Source organism: Cyrtonyx montezumae, unplaced genomic scaffold, assembly GCF_038088225.1.
Source record: "Cyrtonyx montezumae isolate F1298 unplaced genomic scaffold, pur_monq_1.0 scaffold_5, whole genome shotgun sequence".
Taxonomy (NCBI): Eukaryota; Metazoa; Chordata; class Aves; order Galliformes; family Odontophoridae; genus Cyrtonyx; species Cyrtonyx montezumae.
Genome location: NW_027072056.1, coordinates 8,934,338 through 8,954,821, shown reverse-complemented (window position 1 = coordinate 8,954,821; position 20,484 = coordinate 8,934,338). Strand labels below are relative to the sequence as shown.

The window sequence follows — 20,484 nt, the reverse complement described above, 5'->3', positions numbered from 1 at the left end:
CCAGGAATTGTCCTTTTTTTTGCCCTAAAGTCATGCCAAATCCAAGATTCAGGAGCAGAAAGGCAGGATGCTTGTCAGCTTTCAGTTAAGTTTACGTGGGTTGGCTGTCTGTCAGAAAACTACTGAAATATAGTTAGACTATCACTAAAATTAAAAATCAGAAAGCCCTTACCTGCCATTCAGCTCCTGATGTCAGCTCTTTAATCTGTACCTCGCTTGAACTATTCAGTATGATGAAGAATGTGAAGAAGCGGATAAAACCTTGCTATTTTTCCTTAAATAATTCAATCAGTACATAAAGAAAGGGAAGAATATTTCTCACTAAATCATGCAACTTTTTAATTTTTCTGTAAAATTTTTCTGTTCTTCTGTAATATTTTTAAAACATGTTTTATAAGAATGTCTGAGCATTTCTAATTCTTGCAGAGGCTCCGAGATTTGTTTGCTTTTTTATTATTATTTGTAAATCAAGAGTACCCAATAGACATGATCAAATGAGCAATCAGAATACAAAGATTTAACATCCTACTGTTTTTTAGTGCACTAGTTTTACTAGCAACCTCGTTACATATAGGACACTCAGGTCAGATACTGAGCTGTCCGTATTTTTAGTTCCCAATAAAGTCAGTAACAGCTAATGGTGACTGAAGTAAGTGTATGAATGCCTTGCAAGATCAGGCCCTGGTATTGCCAGTGATTATATTCTGCTCATGGGTTCCAAATTCATAAAATAAGTCAGAAAGACATTTGTTTGAGGTATTTATAGAGCATCTGTTTGACTAACCATCTGTGCTCTGATTGAAGTATACACATGGTCCAGCCTGAATCAAAACCAATTCAATGGATTAAAATAGTAACATTGCCAGTGTTACATCTAAAGATTTTACTGCTAGTGACTCTTGGCCTGTTTACGTCTAAAGGTAATTTTAAAAAATGTAAGATCTGAAAGCTAGCATAAGGAAAAGCGTGACTAGTGTGCCTGCTTCAAGTGGCTTTGGGCTTTGAAGTTAAGAGATGCTGCTTGAACGCTGCATGCCTTTCCAAAAAGCTGTTTGCTTAGGGTCTGGATTAAGCTAGCTGCCTCCCTGTTTTTTTTGAGTTGCTTTTGGGTGTCTGTGAATGCAAAATCAAGAACATGCTGAAGAATTTTGCCCTGATCTTGCTTATGTTGTATTTCTAGTTCAAAATTCAGGTCTTGGTGGTAGTAGCATTCAGAACAAACATTAGCAAAGCATGAGAAATGTAGCCAACTATTGCTTGGTCTAATGGCACTGAGAGACCTCAAAGTGTTCAGTTTGCTTACTTCAACAAGATTATCTTTTCTATGGATCAGTACATTTTGTGTGTTCAAAATGCTGAGATGAAAGACTGCAAAGAAAAGCAATAAGCTGTTAAAAAATATATATGTGGTGGGCACTCATTATTTATTGAACTTGCTCCTCAGAAATAGTTATTGAGCAGCGAGGTTTTTTTAAGTAGGTTTTGCTTGTTCAAGATGGTACAAAATTGAAGTTTCTGATATTGTTTCACATTATTTTTCTTCAGTGATAACCTGGGGAATTCTTTAATTTACCTCTTCTTGGTGATGTAGCACCATCTGCCACATCTGCAAGGAAGGTAATTATTTTTAGAAGCATCTGTGTTTTGTTTTTTTTTTATTAAGTATTGAGTCATCGAGGTCAGTGTTTTTGAATTATTCAACGTAGGAAAATAGAAGCTTTTGTTTTGCATTTTGGTCAATAACAAAGGATGGATTTTTATTACTGTTGGTGCCATAAATCTCAGCAATTTGCTGCAGGCCTCTGATTTCCAAGAAATTTGTTTGCATTCTTAGTGAAAGCATTTAGTTTGTAGGAAAAAAGAATCAATCATAATTTTGGTATCAGTAAAACAGTATCTGGTGGCAAATAAGTGACTCTGGAATCTCTTGTATTAATGGAGATATTACACTAAGAATTGCATAGTTCTTAACACTAAGCTGTTGGTCCAGTTTTCCAACTTCAGATTCAAAATTGTAAATTAGGATCTCTGACACCAAAGGAGAAATCATTTTCTCACAAGATATAGAATATTTTAGTAGATACTGTGGACTTGCACCCTCTACTAAACAGTGTACTGACTGAAGTCCCAAACTGAGCCATCCTTTGACAAATTTGTTATTAAGTCTGTGTCCTTTCACGATAGCTCTACATTCGATGAGCACATCTGAGTCAGATGAGCATTCTCCATCAAGCAGCGGGAATCTAGCAAAGGTGAGAATTAGGACCTGAAGCCTTCAAAAGCTTGCTTTATCTTGTAGCGAAAAGGCACTTAGCTGTGCCAGATGCCTTGAAAGACTAGTGCTTTGTGTAAACTCTTGGTGTGCTGAAGTAATGAGTGTAGTGCATGAATGTAGAGTTATCATTTGATGGTGACATGACAACATCTCTGCAGCAGTTTCTTTCAGCTGTTGAGAAACTAATGAGAGAAGACAACTTCTCAAAAAGTGAATAGTTTTTCTCTGGGGAGCTGATGAAAACTGGGTTTATTTTTCTGGCTTTACTACAGAGTGAATGTGGCAGAGCTGAATGGTCTGAGAAGAATCTCTTAAGAAATCACATGCATGTTGAAAATTAAACCTTAGAGAGGAGCCTATTGGATAAAGAAAGAGAAGAGGAACCTTGGATCTAATTGACTGATGAAATAATTGAAAAAGAGATGTTGAAAAGCCAAGCCTAAGTCCTGTGTTGAATGAAAGACTCATGACACAATCCTGTATGCTGCATTTGCTTGGGTTATGCAAGATGTGTGGCCAAAATGAAGGAGCTCAGCTATATGCTCTTTTTCCATCAATTAGTATGTACTGCTGCATGTCTACTAGAAGGTGTTCATTTAACTATCAGCAGTGGCGAGTATGTATGTGTATGTGTTTCTCTGTAGTTTTAGAAATCTTATGCTCTTAAAGTCACTGAAAATCAGTTGTGATGTCTAAGACTATTCCCAAATATAACTCATAATTTTGCATCTCCACATTGAAATTATTTCAGTCTGCGAACCCTGACTGTGTGAACAGCTTTGCTAACAGAGCCTGGAGTTCATAGTACTAGCACCTTAGATTTGAACCACAACACAGCACAAGAATAAAGATTGATCTCTGAAGTTACAGCACAGGAAAGCTGAACCTCTGGAAGTGGAACAGATACTCCTGACTGTGATGTCCCTTGTTCTGGGAAACAGTTGCTATTAGCTGTACTGGGATCAATCATTTTGGCATGGAATATATCTCTGAGGACTAGGATAGCTGGCAGGTGAACTCAGGTTTACCAGATTTCAATAATTTCAAACGCAGTTACTCTTTCCTGTCAGAACTTAAGTCTGAGTAGAAGCCTCATTCAGAACAGGTATTGGCATTTTACATTTATTTTACTCATCACATACCTTTAATGAACTTTACCATATTTGCAAATGAAAAGTGGTATTTTGGAGAGGACTCAGATTTTAAGACACTAAAGATGTTTGCTTTCCTCATGATTGGAAAGTCTGCTTTACTGCTGTATGGAAGATGTAATGTGTTACTCCTTATCAGGCCATGATACAGTGATAACATGATATGTCAGTACTCCAGAACATGACTCCTTAACTACTTTCAAGCTGTGCTTTAATGTACTATTCTATCTGTGCTGTTTAATTAGGGTCCAAAAGGCCTCTCAGTTAGTGGTCACGCTGCCATCTTTTTTGCTTTTAGAATCAGAGACACTTTCAGTGCAGTTCAGTTACCTGCACACAGAATAATAGAAAGCCAGCATTCATTGTCAGCATGCCAAGACCCTGCAGGGCTGAGCAGTAGCAAAGCCACTCAGTCTTCCTCTCATTGAAGAGCATGAGAAAACAATGAGTCTTGTTCTTCAACCTGCAGGTCAGACTTGATTTGTAATTTACTATTAGATTGTGTCTTATAAGAAGAGACAGTGACAGCCACTGCTGAGAGTACTGGGCAAACTACAAAGACTGCAGCTACTCTTAACTGTGGAGCTGTGAAGGAGGGTACTTCACATGTGTTGTATTTGATTCCTGAATATCATATTCTTATGTTTAATGAAAATATAAAACGAGAATGACATCGTATGCTTAATGTCCCTCATTCTCCTAATGGACTGTAAGGCTTACGAAGTGCTAGTTTGCTTTTTCAAATGTCAGATAAATTATTTTTATCTACATAAGCTGAGAAGTACTGGAGAAGTATTTTGTAAACATTCAGGACTCCCACCTCTAGATATTAATGATGTTCGTGTCTTAGACCGTGTTAAGTAAAGTCATTTAACATTCTGATCTCATTTATACATGTGTATTCCATCCTCCCATGCAATTCATTAATCTTCCCATTAATTAGCAATTATTAAGCACTAATTTTTGTATTTTTAATTCACAGTTCTAATTCCAGAACATTTTTGAGTTTTGGTTGTTGATGTTTTTAATAATTATGAAATAGTACTTTATATATTGCTAAAATCCTTATAGACAAAGGAAATTACTTAGTATGGAAGTAAGAACATCCGTATCTGGTCCTAAACAGTCTCAAATAAAATAAATCTTTGTGATTCTTTGAGAGAAAGGTAGCCTTGTTGATGCTTGGCTGTGGATTTGGGTAAAAAGCTATCTCCTCCTAACTCACTGGTTTAAGCTTCAGCAAGGATGACTTAGGAAAATTCAATTTAGTTTTTAATCGAGCAAACTGGGTAATTTTACATGGTCTGTTATCCTGTTAAAATTGATGAGAGATTATTAGTTAAGCCTTGGTAACCTGGTTGCCTGTTAGGATCTATCTGCAAGTGTTCTGTGTCCTTTAATTAATAATTTGCAATAAATTAAAAGCACTCTAGAAACTCAGTTTGGAAAGCAGATCTTGATGTTGATCACTCTTTCCCTAATAAATTCCTGGATATTGAGGCATTTAGTACTGTGAGATCTTTAATAGCTATCACTTTATGTCTGGAGAGAGAAGTTCCACTAAGGTTGTGGCAATTCTGTTATTATATGGAGGGAGATCTTACAAGATTGGCCAGACCTATTCCAAAAGTAAAGTGTGAGGTGTGGTACCAGTTGTGAATACTATTAGTTTGGCTGCATGAGCTTATTTTTATGGCTGTGTCTATCACATAAAGACAATCCCAAAATACATACATCCTGTGTACAGCTGACTCACAAAACAGACTTCTGCTCTATACCCACCCTACAGCAAGCTATTTACCCTGGATTACATAATTCAACCATTTCTGTTGTGTTTTCTTGCATTTTAATCACTACCCCTTAACTTCTTCTATCCAGGCAGGTAAAATTGAGGATGAACTGCATCAAATGCTTCTTTTTATAAGGTCTAACAAGCTCAATGAACGTAGCCAGTATTCTGCTTGCTTTTTCAAGCTGCTTGTTTATGAAAATAAGTTAGTACCATGTTTTATAGTGTCATTCAAGACAGACAAACCTGATTAAGGGCATCTAGGTACTGTCCTCTAGTCTTCAAAATACATTGGTCATTATTCATATAATTTAGTTCAAGAGAGTCTTCCAAAAATAAAAATTAAGGTCATAAATAGAATGTTAATGTCACAAATGAGGCTATAGAAAGCTGCTTGTAGCCCAGGGTAGGTTGCCACTCTTTGATTAACTGTATTTTTTGCATAATTTGAGTTATATATATTACTGAGTCACTGAAAAGATTTTTGGAGGTTTCTTTACTGTTTTTTGTTCTTCAGCAACTTCGAATCTCCACTGATGCAAGAAATCCCAGAGCACCAAGGCAACAGCACAGACAGTTCGGGAAGCAGTTTGGCAAGCTCTGTCACAGCATGTAAAAAGGTAACTTCCAAGTTTATGTTATTTTCAAAGGCATATATATATCCTAGGTTATAGTTTTGCTTTCTAGCTTTTACTTTTATTGAGGAGCACAACGTTTAACTGATGCCTGAAGCAGGAAAATAAGTCCTGTTTGCTGTTGTGGTATCTTGCAATTCTGTGTGCTTGGTATGTACTTGTCTGGCTGCAAAATGTGTGTGGGAGGTGCATTTCCCTTGATTATTTCTCATTTTCCTCATTATCTGGCAAAATATAAAAGATGTAAAGAGCACAAATAAATTCAGGTCTGCATTCTGATAGCTTTCAAGTCTCTGGGACACAGCCTGAGGGTCCAGAGCTTAGTTTCTCTGAAGTCAGTATGATCCATCCTTCATGTAATGGAGCTTTTCTGCCTAATATCTTACTAGAGGATTTCAGCAACCAAGGAAGTAGTATAGATTTGACTGTTCCTGCTTTTATTGCCTCAAAATGGATTTATATGAGTTATTTAGTTTAGAGGATGGTGAGGAAAGGAAGCAGTGCCTGTATGTGTCAATATGTAGTTAAGATTAGTCAGGTATGACTGAGATTAGTTTATGAATGTAGGTAGTACAATTGAGAATACACGAGTGAAGATTCTAGATGCTTCCATCTACTCTCAAGGCTAAATTGTGGCAGTGCAGTCCAAGGGAAGGCCATTACCTATTGAGGAGAACAGGCCATCTTTCATGTCTCAATTTGTAGTAACCATCTGAGCTCAACTATTTCCCATAGGCATAATTCTAGAGCATAGGCATAATTAGAGCTGCTAAGAAAGCATCCATTTACCACAAAATATTATAAAATCTCAAAATTCATTCAGTTTTCCCATAATTTCTTCTGGTTTTTTCATCCTTCACTACTGATTTTAATGCTTTCCTTTTATTTGTGTTTTTTTTTTCTTCAAAATAAATAACAATGTATAGATGTAAATAGAAAGATGAAACGGAAGATAAAGATATACTTTCCTTATATTTCTGAAAATCACACTGTGGCTGCGGGTGTTGAGTGTTGGCTGTCTACTGAAATTTCAATAAATTTAAAATCACTGAAATAAGAAAATCTCAGTAGACTTATTTGTATGCTGGAATTGTACATCTCTAGCTCATCCCAGCAAGGCCAAAGACAAAAGTCAGTATTTCATTTGTTCAAAGAATTTGCTTATTTTCAAAAAGATATGTGATTAAAAAAAATGCTGCTGGCTGTAATTATAGAATTTGGCATAAAATTCATAACATGGCTGAACATCTTACATTTCTTTAATCTGAGTTGGCTGTTTTGTGTAAGACTGAAGGACAGTGGCACAGCACTGAAAAGTGTTACCACTGTGTTTATAAATGTTCCCAGCACGGTCACCTTCACTCTTACAGACTTGCTTTTACCTTTTGATTTAGAGCTGCTTCATCTGTCTGATCCCTTACATTTGAACTTTTCATTGTAATACGAGTCAATTTTATGATGTTAGACAAACTAGAAGAAGTGATTCACCTCTGCCAGCACTTCTGACAAACAGCAGGATATTTTGGGCTTCTTTACAGCTCTGTCACAGTGTGTGTTAGTGTTCTTTTTCTGTGTGTTGTGTAGAAAAGGATGCAGAAATCAAAGTAAGCCATTATCTTTTCTTTTATCCTGCATTAGTTACAGTAATTTTTTAAGTTAGATATGCAATTGGTGCTGGAGTGAAACTGTGAGTTCCTGCTGCAAGGGAACAGTTTAAACGGTTCGCTTGCAGGCTTGAGTAATTTCACTTGGTATGAATGGGAATGGTTCCTGTCAGGATCAGTATGAGATGTGGGCTTTTACCATAAAGACCAACCTGAACAAATGCAGAAGATGTGTCCTGTGATAGTTCATCTTATTCTGTATGTCCCACTTTCATATCCTTTTTGATGAGTAGTAATTAACCAAAGCAATTAAGATGATCAGCCATGAAGACGCAGATGTTTCATTTGTGGAGCAGAGCCTATTTAATGTTGTCACAGTTATAGATATTTAGTGTATTTTAATGTCTCACTATCTAAATCAGGGAGCAGGAAGCAGTTACGCTAAACTTGTATGCAGTATTTTCCTCTGGGAAGGAGTGACTTCTCTAATCTACACTCTGCTAGAGGCTGATTTAGTTCATTGATTCACAACACACTGAGTAATGCTGATGGCTGAGTCTCTAGATGAGAGTGGAAAACTTTTTTTTTTAGAACCATGAATTACTGCTGATTCCACATTTCATGCTTGATGCAAATTCATCCTGAATTATTTTCTGAGTGTGATGATCCTACTTTGAACCAGACATACAGCAGTACAGTGCGTGCAGCTGTTAAGCATAAGTGCGGTCAGTGAATAAAGTTCTGCTTTCACTTGTACCACTGCAAATCAGAAGCAACCTCACTGAATTCAGCAAATTCCACGTATGCCAATGGGATTGTCCTAGACCTTGTCTCAGCTAGGTATCAATGAGGAAAACTACAAGGTTAGAGGAGGAAATTTTCACAAGTGATGCCGTTTGTATTAGTAGTATAGGCCATGTGAAAGAAAGATGGTGAACAACCACTGCAGTAGTAATACAAGTTAGGTTTCTTACCTTTGTTACTCAGATACAGCTCAGTATAGTTTGAAAAGGGCCTAAATGCAAAAATGACAATCAGAAAGAATGGGCAGAGTTATATCTCTGAGGGATAACGATGCTCACATTGCATTTCATTAGATACCCAATGGATGAGGCAAGCTCACTCAAGCTTATTCACAGTTCCACTGTAGTCATATGTTATTGTAGTATAAGGACTTCAGTGTATTTCTTAAAAACATGAATATTGTTGCAAGTTTGAACACATCTGCAAAATCTCATTTTATATAAACAGTTAACAAGTACAACTGGCCTACAGCAGTCAGATCCTAGAAGAATTAAATTCTCTTTTCCTATATGTGTGTGTCTTTGACCATGATAATATTACTGCCTACTACCAAAGTAGCATGCCCAAAAGTTCACAAGGATTCAATTATAGAATTTTACATAACAGGAATGCATAAAGTTACAGTGATCTGCATTGCAGAGAGGCCCAAATTATCCTTCCTCAATAGAAATGTTAATGGATAAGTTCTGAGAAATAACAGAATGTAGAAACTTGTATTTCATAATAAGGTAGAGCTTAAACTCATCCAAAATTTACATCTCATTCCAGCCATTGCTTAGTCAAATGTCACCTTCTGTCCTCTGAACACCATATTCAGATTTGTGTAAAATCAGAGCAAGAAGTCCCCACCCATATGGTCCCTTTCCCACAGTGCTATCTTTTCTGAGTAATTTCTAGATGACTTTGGGCCTACTTTTATTCCTTGGATTGCTGACTTTCCCCACCTCACGCAGCATGGGCTGGAGTATATCCTATTTATCATTTTTCATCTATTTTCTGCAAATTCTAATTTCTGAAAGTGATCTTCTCAGTAGTAAAAATGTTATTGCACCCTTCTTCACATTTCTGACTGCATTTTCAAGTATCTGTCCAGCATTTCTTGTGAACATATGAAAGCAGAGTATAAGCCAGAGAGAGCACAATCCCACTAATGCTGCTCATCTCCTCAAGGTTACTAAAAGTCACATAATGTCATAGCTTCCATGTAATACTCTCTACCCTTGACTTAAAGACTATTAGGAAAAGTTGCATACAAAAATTAAATGCATTGAAAAGCCTCGAAATTAATAAACCACCCTGCAGCAACCCTCAAGCTTGACAGCAATATCCTGACCTAAAACGTTTGTTCGGGAGTTATTGCTACTGATAGCGCATTACCAGAATTTGCTTCCTGAAAGGAATGTAGGTGTGCCAATGGTGATTTAATATCCACAGGAAGAAAACCAGTTGAAATTTGGAATGCCCATCTCATTTCATTAATTAATCACCTACAATATACATCTGCTATGATCTAGCAGTTCTGAAGAGAAATATTGGTATAGCACACAAAGTACTTTGATAAAAAGGAGTAGCAAGCTTTTTGAAGCTTGTTTCTTTGTGATAATTTCTGCCTATTCCAGTTTCTCAGAAACTGGCTGAAATTTGGGAAAGAAAGATATGAAGCTGTTAAGGATAAAGACAAGTTCACTAAGATTTTTAAGGAAATGAAACAAAACCTGTTACTGAAAAAGCTATTTCAGTTAAGGAAGACTGTTTCCTACGTACTGAAATAATAGTCTAAGTGGTCATTAGAATTTCAGTCCTTGAGGATGAGAAGATCTAGAATCACATGAAATCTGACGTCAGATACATGTGTGTAGGTGTATGTACATGTTGAACTTTTTTCTTCATAAAATATTCAGAACTTAGTACTTTTTGGAAAAAGTGTTGGTAAAATACTGCATCAAATAAGTTTATAATGTTTCAGTATTTACACATTCGGAAACATTTCTTAAAAGAAAATATATAAAGCTCAGAGGAAATTGTTTCTCTGTGATACGACATATACTGTTTTTCCCATCTAGACAGAATTATGGCGGCATTAATCTGTTCATACTAAGACAATATACTATAAAATTTATTGAGTTCAGAGTCACTGAATTAGTAAACAAGATTAGCTAGCAGTCCCTGAGAAGAAACTGGTGTAGATGTGAAGCAGTCACAAGCCTTTGTCATTCTCATAACAAAGTCTATGGGCACAGCAGTTTTTTTCTGAGTATTTTGTCAACCCTAAATTTGTTTTCGGAAGAATTCTCATAGCAGGGTTGGAGTTTGCATGTCAGCCTACCCCTTTGCACAAATTAAAATAACCATAAAGGTGCAAAACCTTTGTAGAGGGCACTGAAGAAAAGCACTGAAGGAAGGCATTGAAGCAAGGCCAAATTAATGGGTTCCAGTGGTCCTCATCATCCATCCCACAGGGAGTGCTGTATTTACTATATGACTTTCTGACAAAAAGTTAAAAATTAGAGTGGGTGTTAGTCTGTGTGTGGTAATAAGCTTACTTCTAGATTGCTCCTGAGTATTAGAAAATTGTGTTAGCTGTCCTCATCAGCTTTCCACACTCATTCATCTTCCCCGAGAAATGAAAGACCTGACAAGTTCTTCTCACTTCATGAGGAATTGATCTAAGCTTAGAAAGTAAGTGCAGGAAAGAAATGTCAATGCAAATTATGCAGTAAGGTAATGAAAAATACTGTAGATAGTTTTTTTTTTTCCAGGGTATGGCAACATTGGTATGTTTTGAAATATTATTAAAGTAAAAGTCTGAAAGCTATAGTACAGCGTTTTTCCACAGTTGCCAGAAGTGCAAAGAAGATAAATATCAATTGCACAAACATGCTTCTTAACATCTTTGCCTAGGAACAATAAGCCATATAAATTGTTCTGTGAGTATCATCACTGTTACTGCTATCATTTGCTGATGCTAATTAGTTATTTCAAAAATAATAAGGGTTCCTCTTTTTCATGGGAAAAAAAAACATGCCAAATAGTCAGCCTGTGGATTAATTTATCCAGACAGACCCTTTCTCTTTTGCTTCAGAATATCCCATTACCTGAAATACATGCTTTAAACTGAATTTAGTAAAGATACACTGTCAGGTAGGCTGATAGTCTTTTTGTACAGTCAGAGAGCACACTCCCTCCAGGAGGTCAGCACACATCTCTGTTGTCTAATAAGATTCCTCAAGTTGTCCATGTGAATAACTCTCCTTCCCACGCTTCACCATCCTCAACTATTTGTCCTTTGTACTCTATTAAACAGAAAATGAATGCATGGAAAGAAACAACTCAGTTTTAACACAGTCTTGTCAGCATAGGAATTCAACCCCTAGACCATCTGTGCTTCTCAGTTCTACTTTCATCCCTGATGGAAATTAGAATAAATTGGTCTAGCCTTCACGCTATCAATGAAAGGGCAAACAGGAATGAGTGATTCTTTTGCTTGTCATGGATCTTTCTATAGTGGCTGTGTAAATGTAATAAAGTACAAGCCTGCCTGTTTTATGATATGGCTCTTTAGCCCCAACAAATTGTACACTCAGAGACTGGCTGTGTCGTTGCTGCAGTCACGGTTCCTGGTCATGTCTGGGCACAACCAGCCCAGATCCATAAGTCACTTTCAGACTTACTGGTATTTCAAAGAAATCTGATGCTGTGCTCAGAAAGAAAGTCCTTTCTGAGTACAACTTCATGCAGATACATTTCAGTAACATATTGGAGGTCTATTTATTAAAAAGGCAATTTGACCTACCTGAAATCTGTGCATAATTAGTACAGAGGCAGCAAAGAATTTAATTCAATCTAAAGCATCCGCCTTGCAAAGCTGACTTTGCTTCTTTATAATCTACAGATATCTCTAGTCTAACCTTATTTTTTGTTCAAGCAAAGCTTGTAGCATTTGCTATAGGACTGAGTCAACATAGAGAGATTGAACTCGGTGAAGAAGCCTTGATCTAAGGGTCCTGACTGAGCTCAGTATTCTTTACAAAAAGTTTCAAGTACTTTAGCTTCTCCAAAAGCAGCAATATATTTTTAAGAAGAAAGAGACTGTAGCCTAGGCAGTCTCAGAAATGAGGCTTCTAGCAGAATGAATAGCAGATCTATTTTATACAGAAATACGCAGTAAATTATAAAGTTTGCAAGTTCGTATACTGTGGTATGATTAAATGATTAGTTTTTCCAAAGTCTACGTTTATCACTTTAGCATAGAACAAAAATCCTAGCACTATTTTTCAACAAAAATATTTTATTTGTTGAGGTTATTTAAGGCATCTCCTTCTAGGACTTTTAATTCTTAGATACAATTGTCCAGTAGTTTAGGGGATATATGTCACTTGAATCCCAGGTACATAACTTCATAAACCTAAAGGGAATGGGAGTCCCAAGTCTTGCTTCTCAAACAAATGCATAGCCAAAGATTTTCTTTGAGCTCCAACAACAGAGATCAGGCACAGTAGGACTGAGTAAATTTTAAATTATTTTAACTATTTTTAACTATTTTAACAGATTCTCTGCAGTAACAGTCTGCTAGAATCAACAGACTACTGGCTGCAGAATCAGAGGACACCATGCCAAATTGGCTTTCTGGAAGACAAGTCAGAAAGCAACTGTGCCTCAGTAAGTACACACTGTAATCTCCTCTGGGGAAATGTCCATTGAGAGCTATTTGAGAAGAATGTGGGGGAGTTTAGAGTACATGTTAAATTAAAAGAAGTCAATGACTAACCGATTCCAAAATTATGTCAATGTATTGATAGATCCTGTAATTTCCAGCTTTCTGCTAAAAGCAAATATCCAAAGCAAGAATGCATACAAATTTCTATACTGAATACATTAATAAAGATTGCTTCAGAGGTTTCCCTGTATTTTTATTATGTATTTTAGTCAGTGACTAACAAGAGAGAAAAATAAGCTAAAGAGAAAATTATTCCAAACTGTAACTTGTTAATGGAAAGGTTGGGAAGAACAGATGCTTAAAAGGCTGCTGAGTGTTCTTGAAGACATAGAGATACGGTTAAGGAAAGAACTCTTTCCATATTAGGTGAGGAGAAGCTGCTAAAGAACTCAAATGGAATAACTTCACATTTGAAATTAAATTTAAATCTCCATGTGTTGTGGATTATAATGCAATTAAATTAAGAACAGCTTTTGGTTAAACTTGTATTTGAAAAAATAAGAGTTGTATTTCTTTACACACCATCTTTATGAAGCTGAATGACATTATGTTGCTGTGATTGTAATAGTGCTTTATTCAAGAAAAAACTCATTTTTTAGAGAAAACTCATTTTTAGTTCTACTTTCATAGAAAGCAGAACATTACTAGAAAGAATTACCAAGGAAATGTGCTTTTAAGAATAGAGTCCAAGGTTAGAGGGCTAAATATCATGCTGTTCACTGGATTATGAGTTCCCAAAAGATATAGTGATCAAAATGTAGAACTTAAGTAGTATGTGATGGTAAGCAACCACATAAGGTACAAGGTGAGAAACTGAGTATATTCCTGTGTCTCTACTTCCAATTATGCTGGGTGAAACAAGGGAGGGGATATTTGTCTTAATTTCATCTGGGGTGGAATTGTTTTCTTCAGGGTGGCTGGTGTCAAGTTTTGGCTCGAGTAGAAAAACTTCCTTGTTCACATCAAGGGAGGTGTTTAGCAGCCTGGAAGTTTAGTTCTTCTAAACATCTAAGCTTTTGTGAGTTACTGTTAAATAGTTACTCTAACCATTACGAGCAGAACTGAAATTTTGCTCATGTTCCTGCTTAATTTATTCTGAGTGGCAATACAGGGCAGAATTTTAATTTAAGTGCCTAAAACGTTACGCAGCTAATGCAGTACACTAGGAAGCTTTTGCATTAATTATCAAACTTAATACGTAGACTAGAATGTAAGCACACTGTTTTTGTGGTCTTTTTTCCTCCAGAATTGCTCTTCCCACCTCAGGTATGCCAGTGTTGTATTTGGTTGGGCACAGTGCTTGAGCAAACTAGGGAAGGGGGACAACTTGACTACTGTGTGAGAACTGAGCATTAGATCAGCATTCTACCCAGAGAGCATTTCGTTCTGAGTCCTTTCCAATGTCTGATAATAAATGAGTGGAGACTGCAGGAATAAAGAACATGGAGGAGTTTCCCTAGCTTTTCCAATAGCCAACAAACCAGACTGCCATTAACAGAAAATACATTCTTCTCTTTCATGGAGATTTTATAAATTGCTGTTGCCAGCAGTGCCAGAGATGTTTTAAAGTTGCTATTAGGTTTGCAGAATGAAAAAAGAAATCGAAATTGCACTACATCACTAATGGGTACCTTTCTTAAAGATAACTAGCAGTACATTTAGTAGTGTACAGATAGTAGTGTTCTGTAGTGTTCAGATTTCATTTGGAAGAGTTTATGTTTAGTAATGTCTAATCTCTAATAATATTGTAAATACAGCAAGACTATATGAACATAGGTTTCATAAATGTTGTGTTCACTGTCTCCCATTACGGATTAGTGCATTTAGTACAAGTAAAAATGGACTCATGCCTGTCCTACATATGCTCACCAAATGTACTAACATTGATTTATTAAAACATTAAACACTTACCTCAGCTATAACAGACTGCTTTTCCACAGGGAGATTCTTAAAGAGGAATGGGCATTTGAGTACACGTAATAGTCCATTAAGCTCCAAACTGCTTAGTGAAAAGCTACATATTACAATATGAAAATAATAAATTGTGTTAGAGGAATGGTATTTCATACTTGCCTAAGTTGGACATCTTTTCCTGAGTTCTGAAAATAGGAAAAATGTATCACATGAACACTTCATTACATCGAGTTCTTGTATTCCATCATAATAGAAGAAATTCTAGTGTGTCTGTATTTAATCCAGTGGTTGTGTACATCTGCACAGATGAACAATAGAAGTCGTAGGAAGAAGTAGTAACAATGTGATGTCTTGTCTCTGTTATTTATGCCAGCTCTGTGGTATGTTAACAACTGAAAGTGTTATGTGTATTATGAGTATGTTATGAGCAGAGTTTGAAAGACTGCCTTGCCCTAATTTTCTTCTTCTACGTTCTAGTAGATGCGTAAGAGCAAACTTTTTGTCCAAATATGTTTACACTTAAGAAATCTAAGAGGTGCACTAGAATTTAGCCACGTGGACGGGGCTTGTTGTATTAGTTGTTAGGACTTTGTAGGGAGAACTCCCATAGAAGTTAATCAGGAGTTGAAGCGTGCTACCATCCCTACTTCGGGTGATCCTATTAGGTTTTGCCATGCTATCTGCTTAAAAAGTTTAGACTCCTACAAAGAACTTCTGCACTGGTGTTATGAGTGTATGTAGTAGAGTGCTCTAGCATCTGAATATTTTCATCCTAAAAGAATGAGCAATTACGAAACATTAAATTAAGTGGTGATAAACAGTGGTACTGCTTTGCAACAGTTTAGTGCTACAAATTAAGTACACAGTTTTGTGCTATTTTCATAATTAGATAGCATAAATTTAAAATGTAGTTTAATTACATAAGTCTTGTTTTGTTTGTTTACACTAAACGAGGACTCAGTCAAAATCTGTCAAATAGTGTAAAGTGTATGGATTTATAAGACAGTCTTTCATAAGCTGCACAGAGTGACTTAAAGATGTGACTACAATATTTACAATGAGAGTTTCTTATTATCTCACAGAGAGACCCCTTCAAATAAACTCTCATGCCTTTGTCCATTCCATTGTGCAAAACTATCTTTTTCATTGAATCTACATTAAATAGTCTCTGCTTTGGACCTGCTGATAAGTAAACCTTATATAAAAAGAAAAACTTGATAGGTAGTTTGTCCCTACTTTCTTTCCACAGACCTAAAGTATTTATTTACCAATGCTCAAAGTGTTCGGTTGAGTTATGCTAGCATGTGTTAGGAAACTGAAACTTAATCTCCTTAGATGATTTGTAGTTTCGTCTTCTAGCATCATAGAATCACCAAGGTTGGAAAAGGCCTCCGAGATCATCTAGTCCAATCATCCATCTACTACTAATATTTCCCCACTAAACTATGTTCCTTAGTACAACATCTAAACATTGCTTGAACTCCTCCAGGGACAGTGACTCAACCACCTCCTTGGGCAGCCCATTCTAGCACCTGACCTCTTTTGGAGAAGACATTTTTCCTAGTATCCAATACAAGACTCTCCTAAAGCACTAAGTCTTAGTATTGCACACAGACAATTCATTTATTATTCTTATGAGATTTTAAGATTTTACGTTTTTCTTTTCAGTGCCTTTACAGTAAGCAGGTCTTCCTGCTCCCTGGCAGCCTACAGGGAATTGCACTTGACAACTTCTGCTCCATGAAAATGTACCTTTCCCTTCCCAAGCAACATGCTTCTTTGTCAGGGATAGTGGGATTTCTAGACTTGGGCAGAAATGCTTTCTTCTATGTAAAAGCTGCAAATTTTTGTGCCAAGTACCCTAGAGTAGTAGAAAACAACATCATTAAACTGCATGGATAGAAGTTGTCAGTGAAACTTCCCTGTTTTTCAATTTAAACAAAATAAAACAATGGAGAACTGTTTATTCTAACCTCAGCATAAAAAGATAACAGTTTTTAAGTATTGGAATCCCAATACCTTAAAAGATCTCTAAAGGTTGTCTTTGTATCTTTTTGTGGCTCCTTGTAGCTGAAAAAAACAAAATCTGGCTTTGCAGGCAGATGAATGAGAGAACAATTTCAACAAGGATTGAAAAATTTGAAACATTCTTGAAATAGTCCAAAACTTTTCCTCTTACAAGCACTCCTACTCTGTAACACTAAATATTCACACCAGAATACTCCATACAAGTATGCATATAATATTAATTAAATGTTAAGTATGTATTAAATATTGATTAAATCTACCCCAAGGGAGCAGCAGGAACACATGGCCAGAGTAGCAGGAGAGGTGACGGATAGCAGAATTAATTTAGGTCTAATTCAGTGCTGCTGAAAGACACTCTATTTAGTTGTTGGGTCTTCTGCCTGAGCCTCTGCCACATGCACTGGTTTTGCAAGCTGTCTGACAACTGCTGGTGGTAGTACAACAGAGAGGGGAGGATGACATAACTAGGAAAGTGATGATGGTAGAGACAATAGTAGGCAACTGATGCTCCATAGAAGAACCTTAATCCATCAGCAGCACAGGTGGAAGAGGAACTGCAGCAGGATGGTTGTCACCTTAACAGCTGGGTTTTCAGAAGGGACTGCTCACCTTGATACTGCATAGCTTGACCACCCTAAGCAGGTGCTTAGGCATTGTCAAGTTTATAGCAGTTCAGCTATCAAGCTTTTAAACAGATTAAGGGGAGCTTAAAAGTTGCCATTATACACTAATACGAGCTGGTTGAATCAAGGCTTCTGTGGTCTCACCTTTTTTCCCAGCCCCTTCATCTTCTTCGTTTCCTTTGCATTTGTGTAAATGTGCAGTGAGTCAAGCAACATAGAAAAGGGATTACAAAATTAAGAAATTCAATTTTCTAGCCAGTTCTTCCTTGAATCACTGTGTTGTCAGGCAAATGCCAGAACTCACTCAAGTGATAGAACAAAAACATCCAGGAAGCAGCTCTTAAAAATGAATCCAGACTAAATGATAACATATGCAGAAAAGAAAAATCCTTGGCAGGGTGTACTTTAAGGGAAAAAGAGAGTACACTTTTCAGATATGAATATTTTCTATCCATTTAATTCACGCAAGACTTTTTGAAGATTTGACATTACACAACTCTAGAAGTTTAGGTACAAATATACCACTTATATTTCACATCAACTTTTTTAAAATTGGAATAACTTTCAGGTAACTTCTTTGCAGTAATCCTGTTCCTAGGTCAGGGTGTGAAAATCTGTGTACTTCGGGAACAGATCTCTCTTAATCACGGCCTCTATCTCCGTATGTTCTCCAGTTTCCAGAGGAGAGCATGCCCATATTGAAGGGTGGAAATCTTATCTTACAAGAGCTCGGAAAAGAGGATGTATTTTCCCATGTTTAGTATTCATCAGCAATCCAAGTATGGAGATGCATTTTTGAAACACAATGGAAACTTTTTAAATCAAAACTGTACATATGCTTTTAGGCATATCAATAGTTGAAAAAATTTTTGTTTTTAATCTTGTTTGAATGAAGATGAATATTTCCTAGTAAAATTAGCAAAGGCCTATTTCTCTGCATAAAACAGACAAATCTACGTACCAGGGTGCTTACTTTCCCTTGCATATGCATCCCCAGCAATTGGTCTTATGGACAGGGAATTACAACAGTGTTATCTTTCACTCACTAACTCAAGCATCTTCCATAACAGCATTGTCTCTTTCAGAAATCAAAATCCAGCCATTGCATTTCAGATCTAAGCCATAATTACTAGAGGTATTTTTAGTTTTAAGTCTCATCTTCCTATTCAGCCTGACAATGCCTTAATTATATCCTGACAAGGTATAGGAATCAACAGCTGCAGGCTAAATTGTGGTGTTGAGTCTTGGCCCTTTCTTAGACATGTGTAGGTGTTCATGCCGCTGTGGTAAGGATTAGCACCTTCCAGAGAGCACTCCTCTAGCTCTCACAGAGAAACAAGAACCCCTGTCTTCAATTATTCTCTGCCTTATGGAGCTCAGCACAGCAGAGTGACCTCTCTGTAGGAGGGACTACGTCTATACCCTGCAAAATATATTTATCTTTTTGGTCTTTTGACTTAGAAGGACTTCTTCATGTATAAGCTAACATTCAGGCAGAAATGAAATATGCCTATAAAGGGTTGCATTTCCACATTTTCAACATCACATATGCATGTTATATGGAAGATTTGGTTGCTGTATAAGAATAGCGGGGAGGGGGAGAGAGATTCACAATATCCTTCCTTCTCTTCCCTCTATAGCTTTAGACTCTCGTTTATCTTATGCCTGGATCTCCCATCTTTTCTCCCATCTCTTTGTGACAGTCTCATACAGCAGTGATGTCCTGTGTTTAAGAGAATCAGATACTTAGCCTCACTCTGAGATGCTTAGCCTATCTCTGACAAGGCTATAAGTAGGATTGCCAAATACTGGAAGAATCATATGCAGCATTGCTGCTGTATCCCCTTTAGCATCTCATACTGTCATATTATCAGTGTCTCCATGGTATGATTTCTGAAGAACTGGGATTGTTATGCTGCCTTCAGAGCAGACATCTGTAACTGCTTGCTACTGTTGTAACTGTAGGCTCCCTGTAACATGAACTGCAGCATGAGGCATGTAGAAATTTGTTAAACATTGACTATACAGGGCACAAGAGAAAGCAAATGAGGCATAAATATTTACTGGCACATTTTCTTTAAGTCATAAGTGACAATTAATTACATCAAACCCAAAGGAATAAGTCTTAATGGGAAGAAAATATTCACAGCTGATTTTGAAGCAATAAATTATTATGAGATGATTCCAGATGATTCATTGCTGCAGTCCAGCCACTAAAGCAGTCTCTAAAATACCAAGACCCATAAATCTACAAAGTCATTTGAGATATGCAACTTCTGAAGACTAATTGGGACTAAGTTTAAGGTATATATCTTATTGAAAACGCTGGACAGAATGTAACACATCCTTCTGACAGCATACAGTGCTCACCTTAAAAAAGAACTGTAGCTGGACTGGGGAAACACGAAAAGGTCACATTAAGACCTAATTTATGTGAACTTGAATGACTCACAGAAGACAGTATAGGCTGGGTTGAATGCTTTTGGAAAGAATCCATTAGGGCTTGCAGGAAGAGCAGTTGGAAATCCTGACTGCACATTAAATAGCAGTTGTACAGTTTATGGGACAAACTTTTACATAAGTGAGCCCCCTGAACCATACGTACAAGGGTAGTGCAACACATGGGGGATTAAAGTAAAGCAAGCAGAGCTGTGCCCAGGCACTTTAATTTTCAGTGGTTTGTTTATGATACCTTCTCTTATAACAAAGGCAGAGGGAAATTTTTAAAACGCTTACCTTACTTTTTTACCTTGCTGTCACCTAAGCTTCCTGCCACTTTCTTCCTACCTTTGAACTGTGCTAGATGCAATACTATATGCATGGCACAGCCCCGGTTAACTGTTGCTGAATTGCTTAAGCCTTTCAACGCAGTCTTTCTGAATGCAAATTCACTCTACACATACTGCCTGGCCATTAAACTCCACAGAAGTGCTTCTGGAGGGAT

The 20,484-nt window shown here is 36.8% G+C and overlaps 1 protein-coding gene across 1 annotated transcript in view; it reads left to right on the top strand.

Annotated features, from left to right (window-relative positions):
- Positions 1–2,195: 2,195 nt before the first annotated feature.
- The window catches only part of SPHKAP (SPHK1 interactor, AKAP domain containing), a 52,053-nt gene continuing 33,764 nt past the window's right edge, over positions 2,196–20,484 (top strand). Inside the window, exons 1-4 of the mRNA XM_065748409.1 lie at positions 2,196–2,252; positions 5,305–5,420; positions 5,733–5,835; positions 12,807–12,917. Coding sequence (XP_065604481.1) covers positions 2,196–2,252; positions 5,305–5,420; positions 5,733–5,835; positions 12,807–12,917 — 387 coding nt within the window. The remainder of the gene's footprint in view (positions 2,253–5,304; positions 5,421–5,732; positions 5,836–12,806; positions 12,918–20,484) is intronic.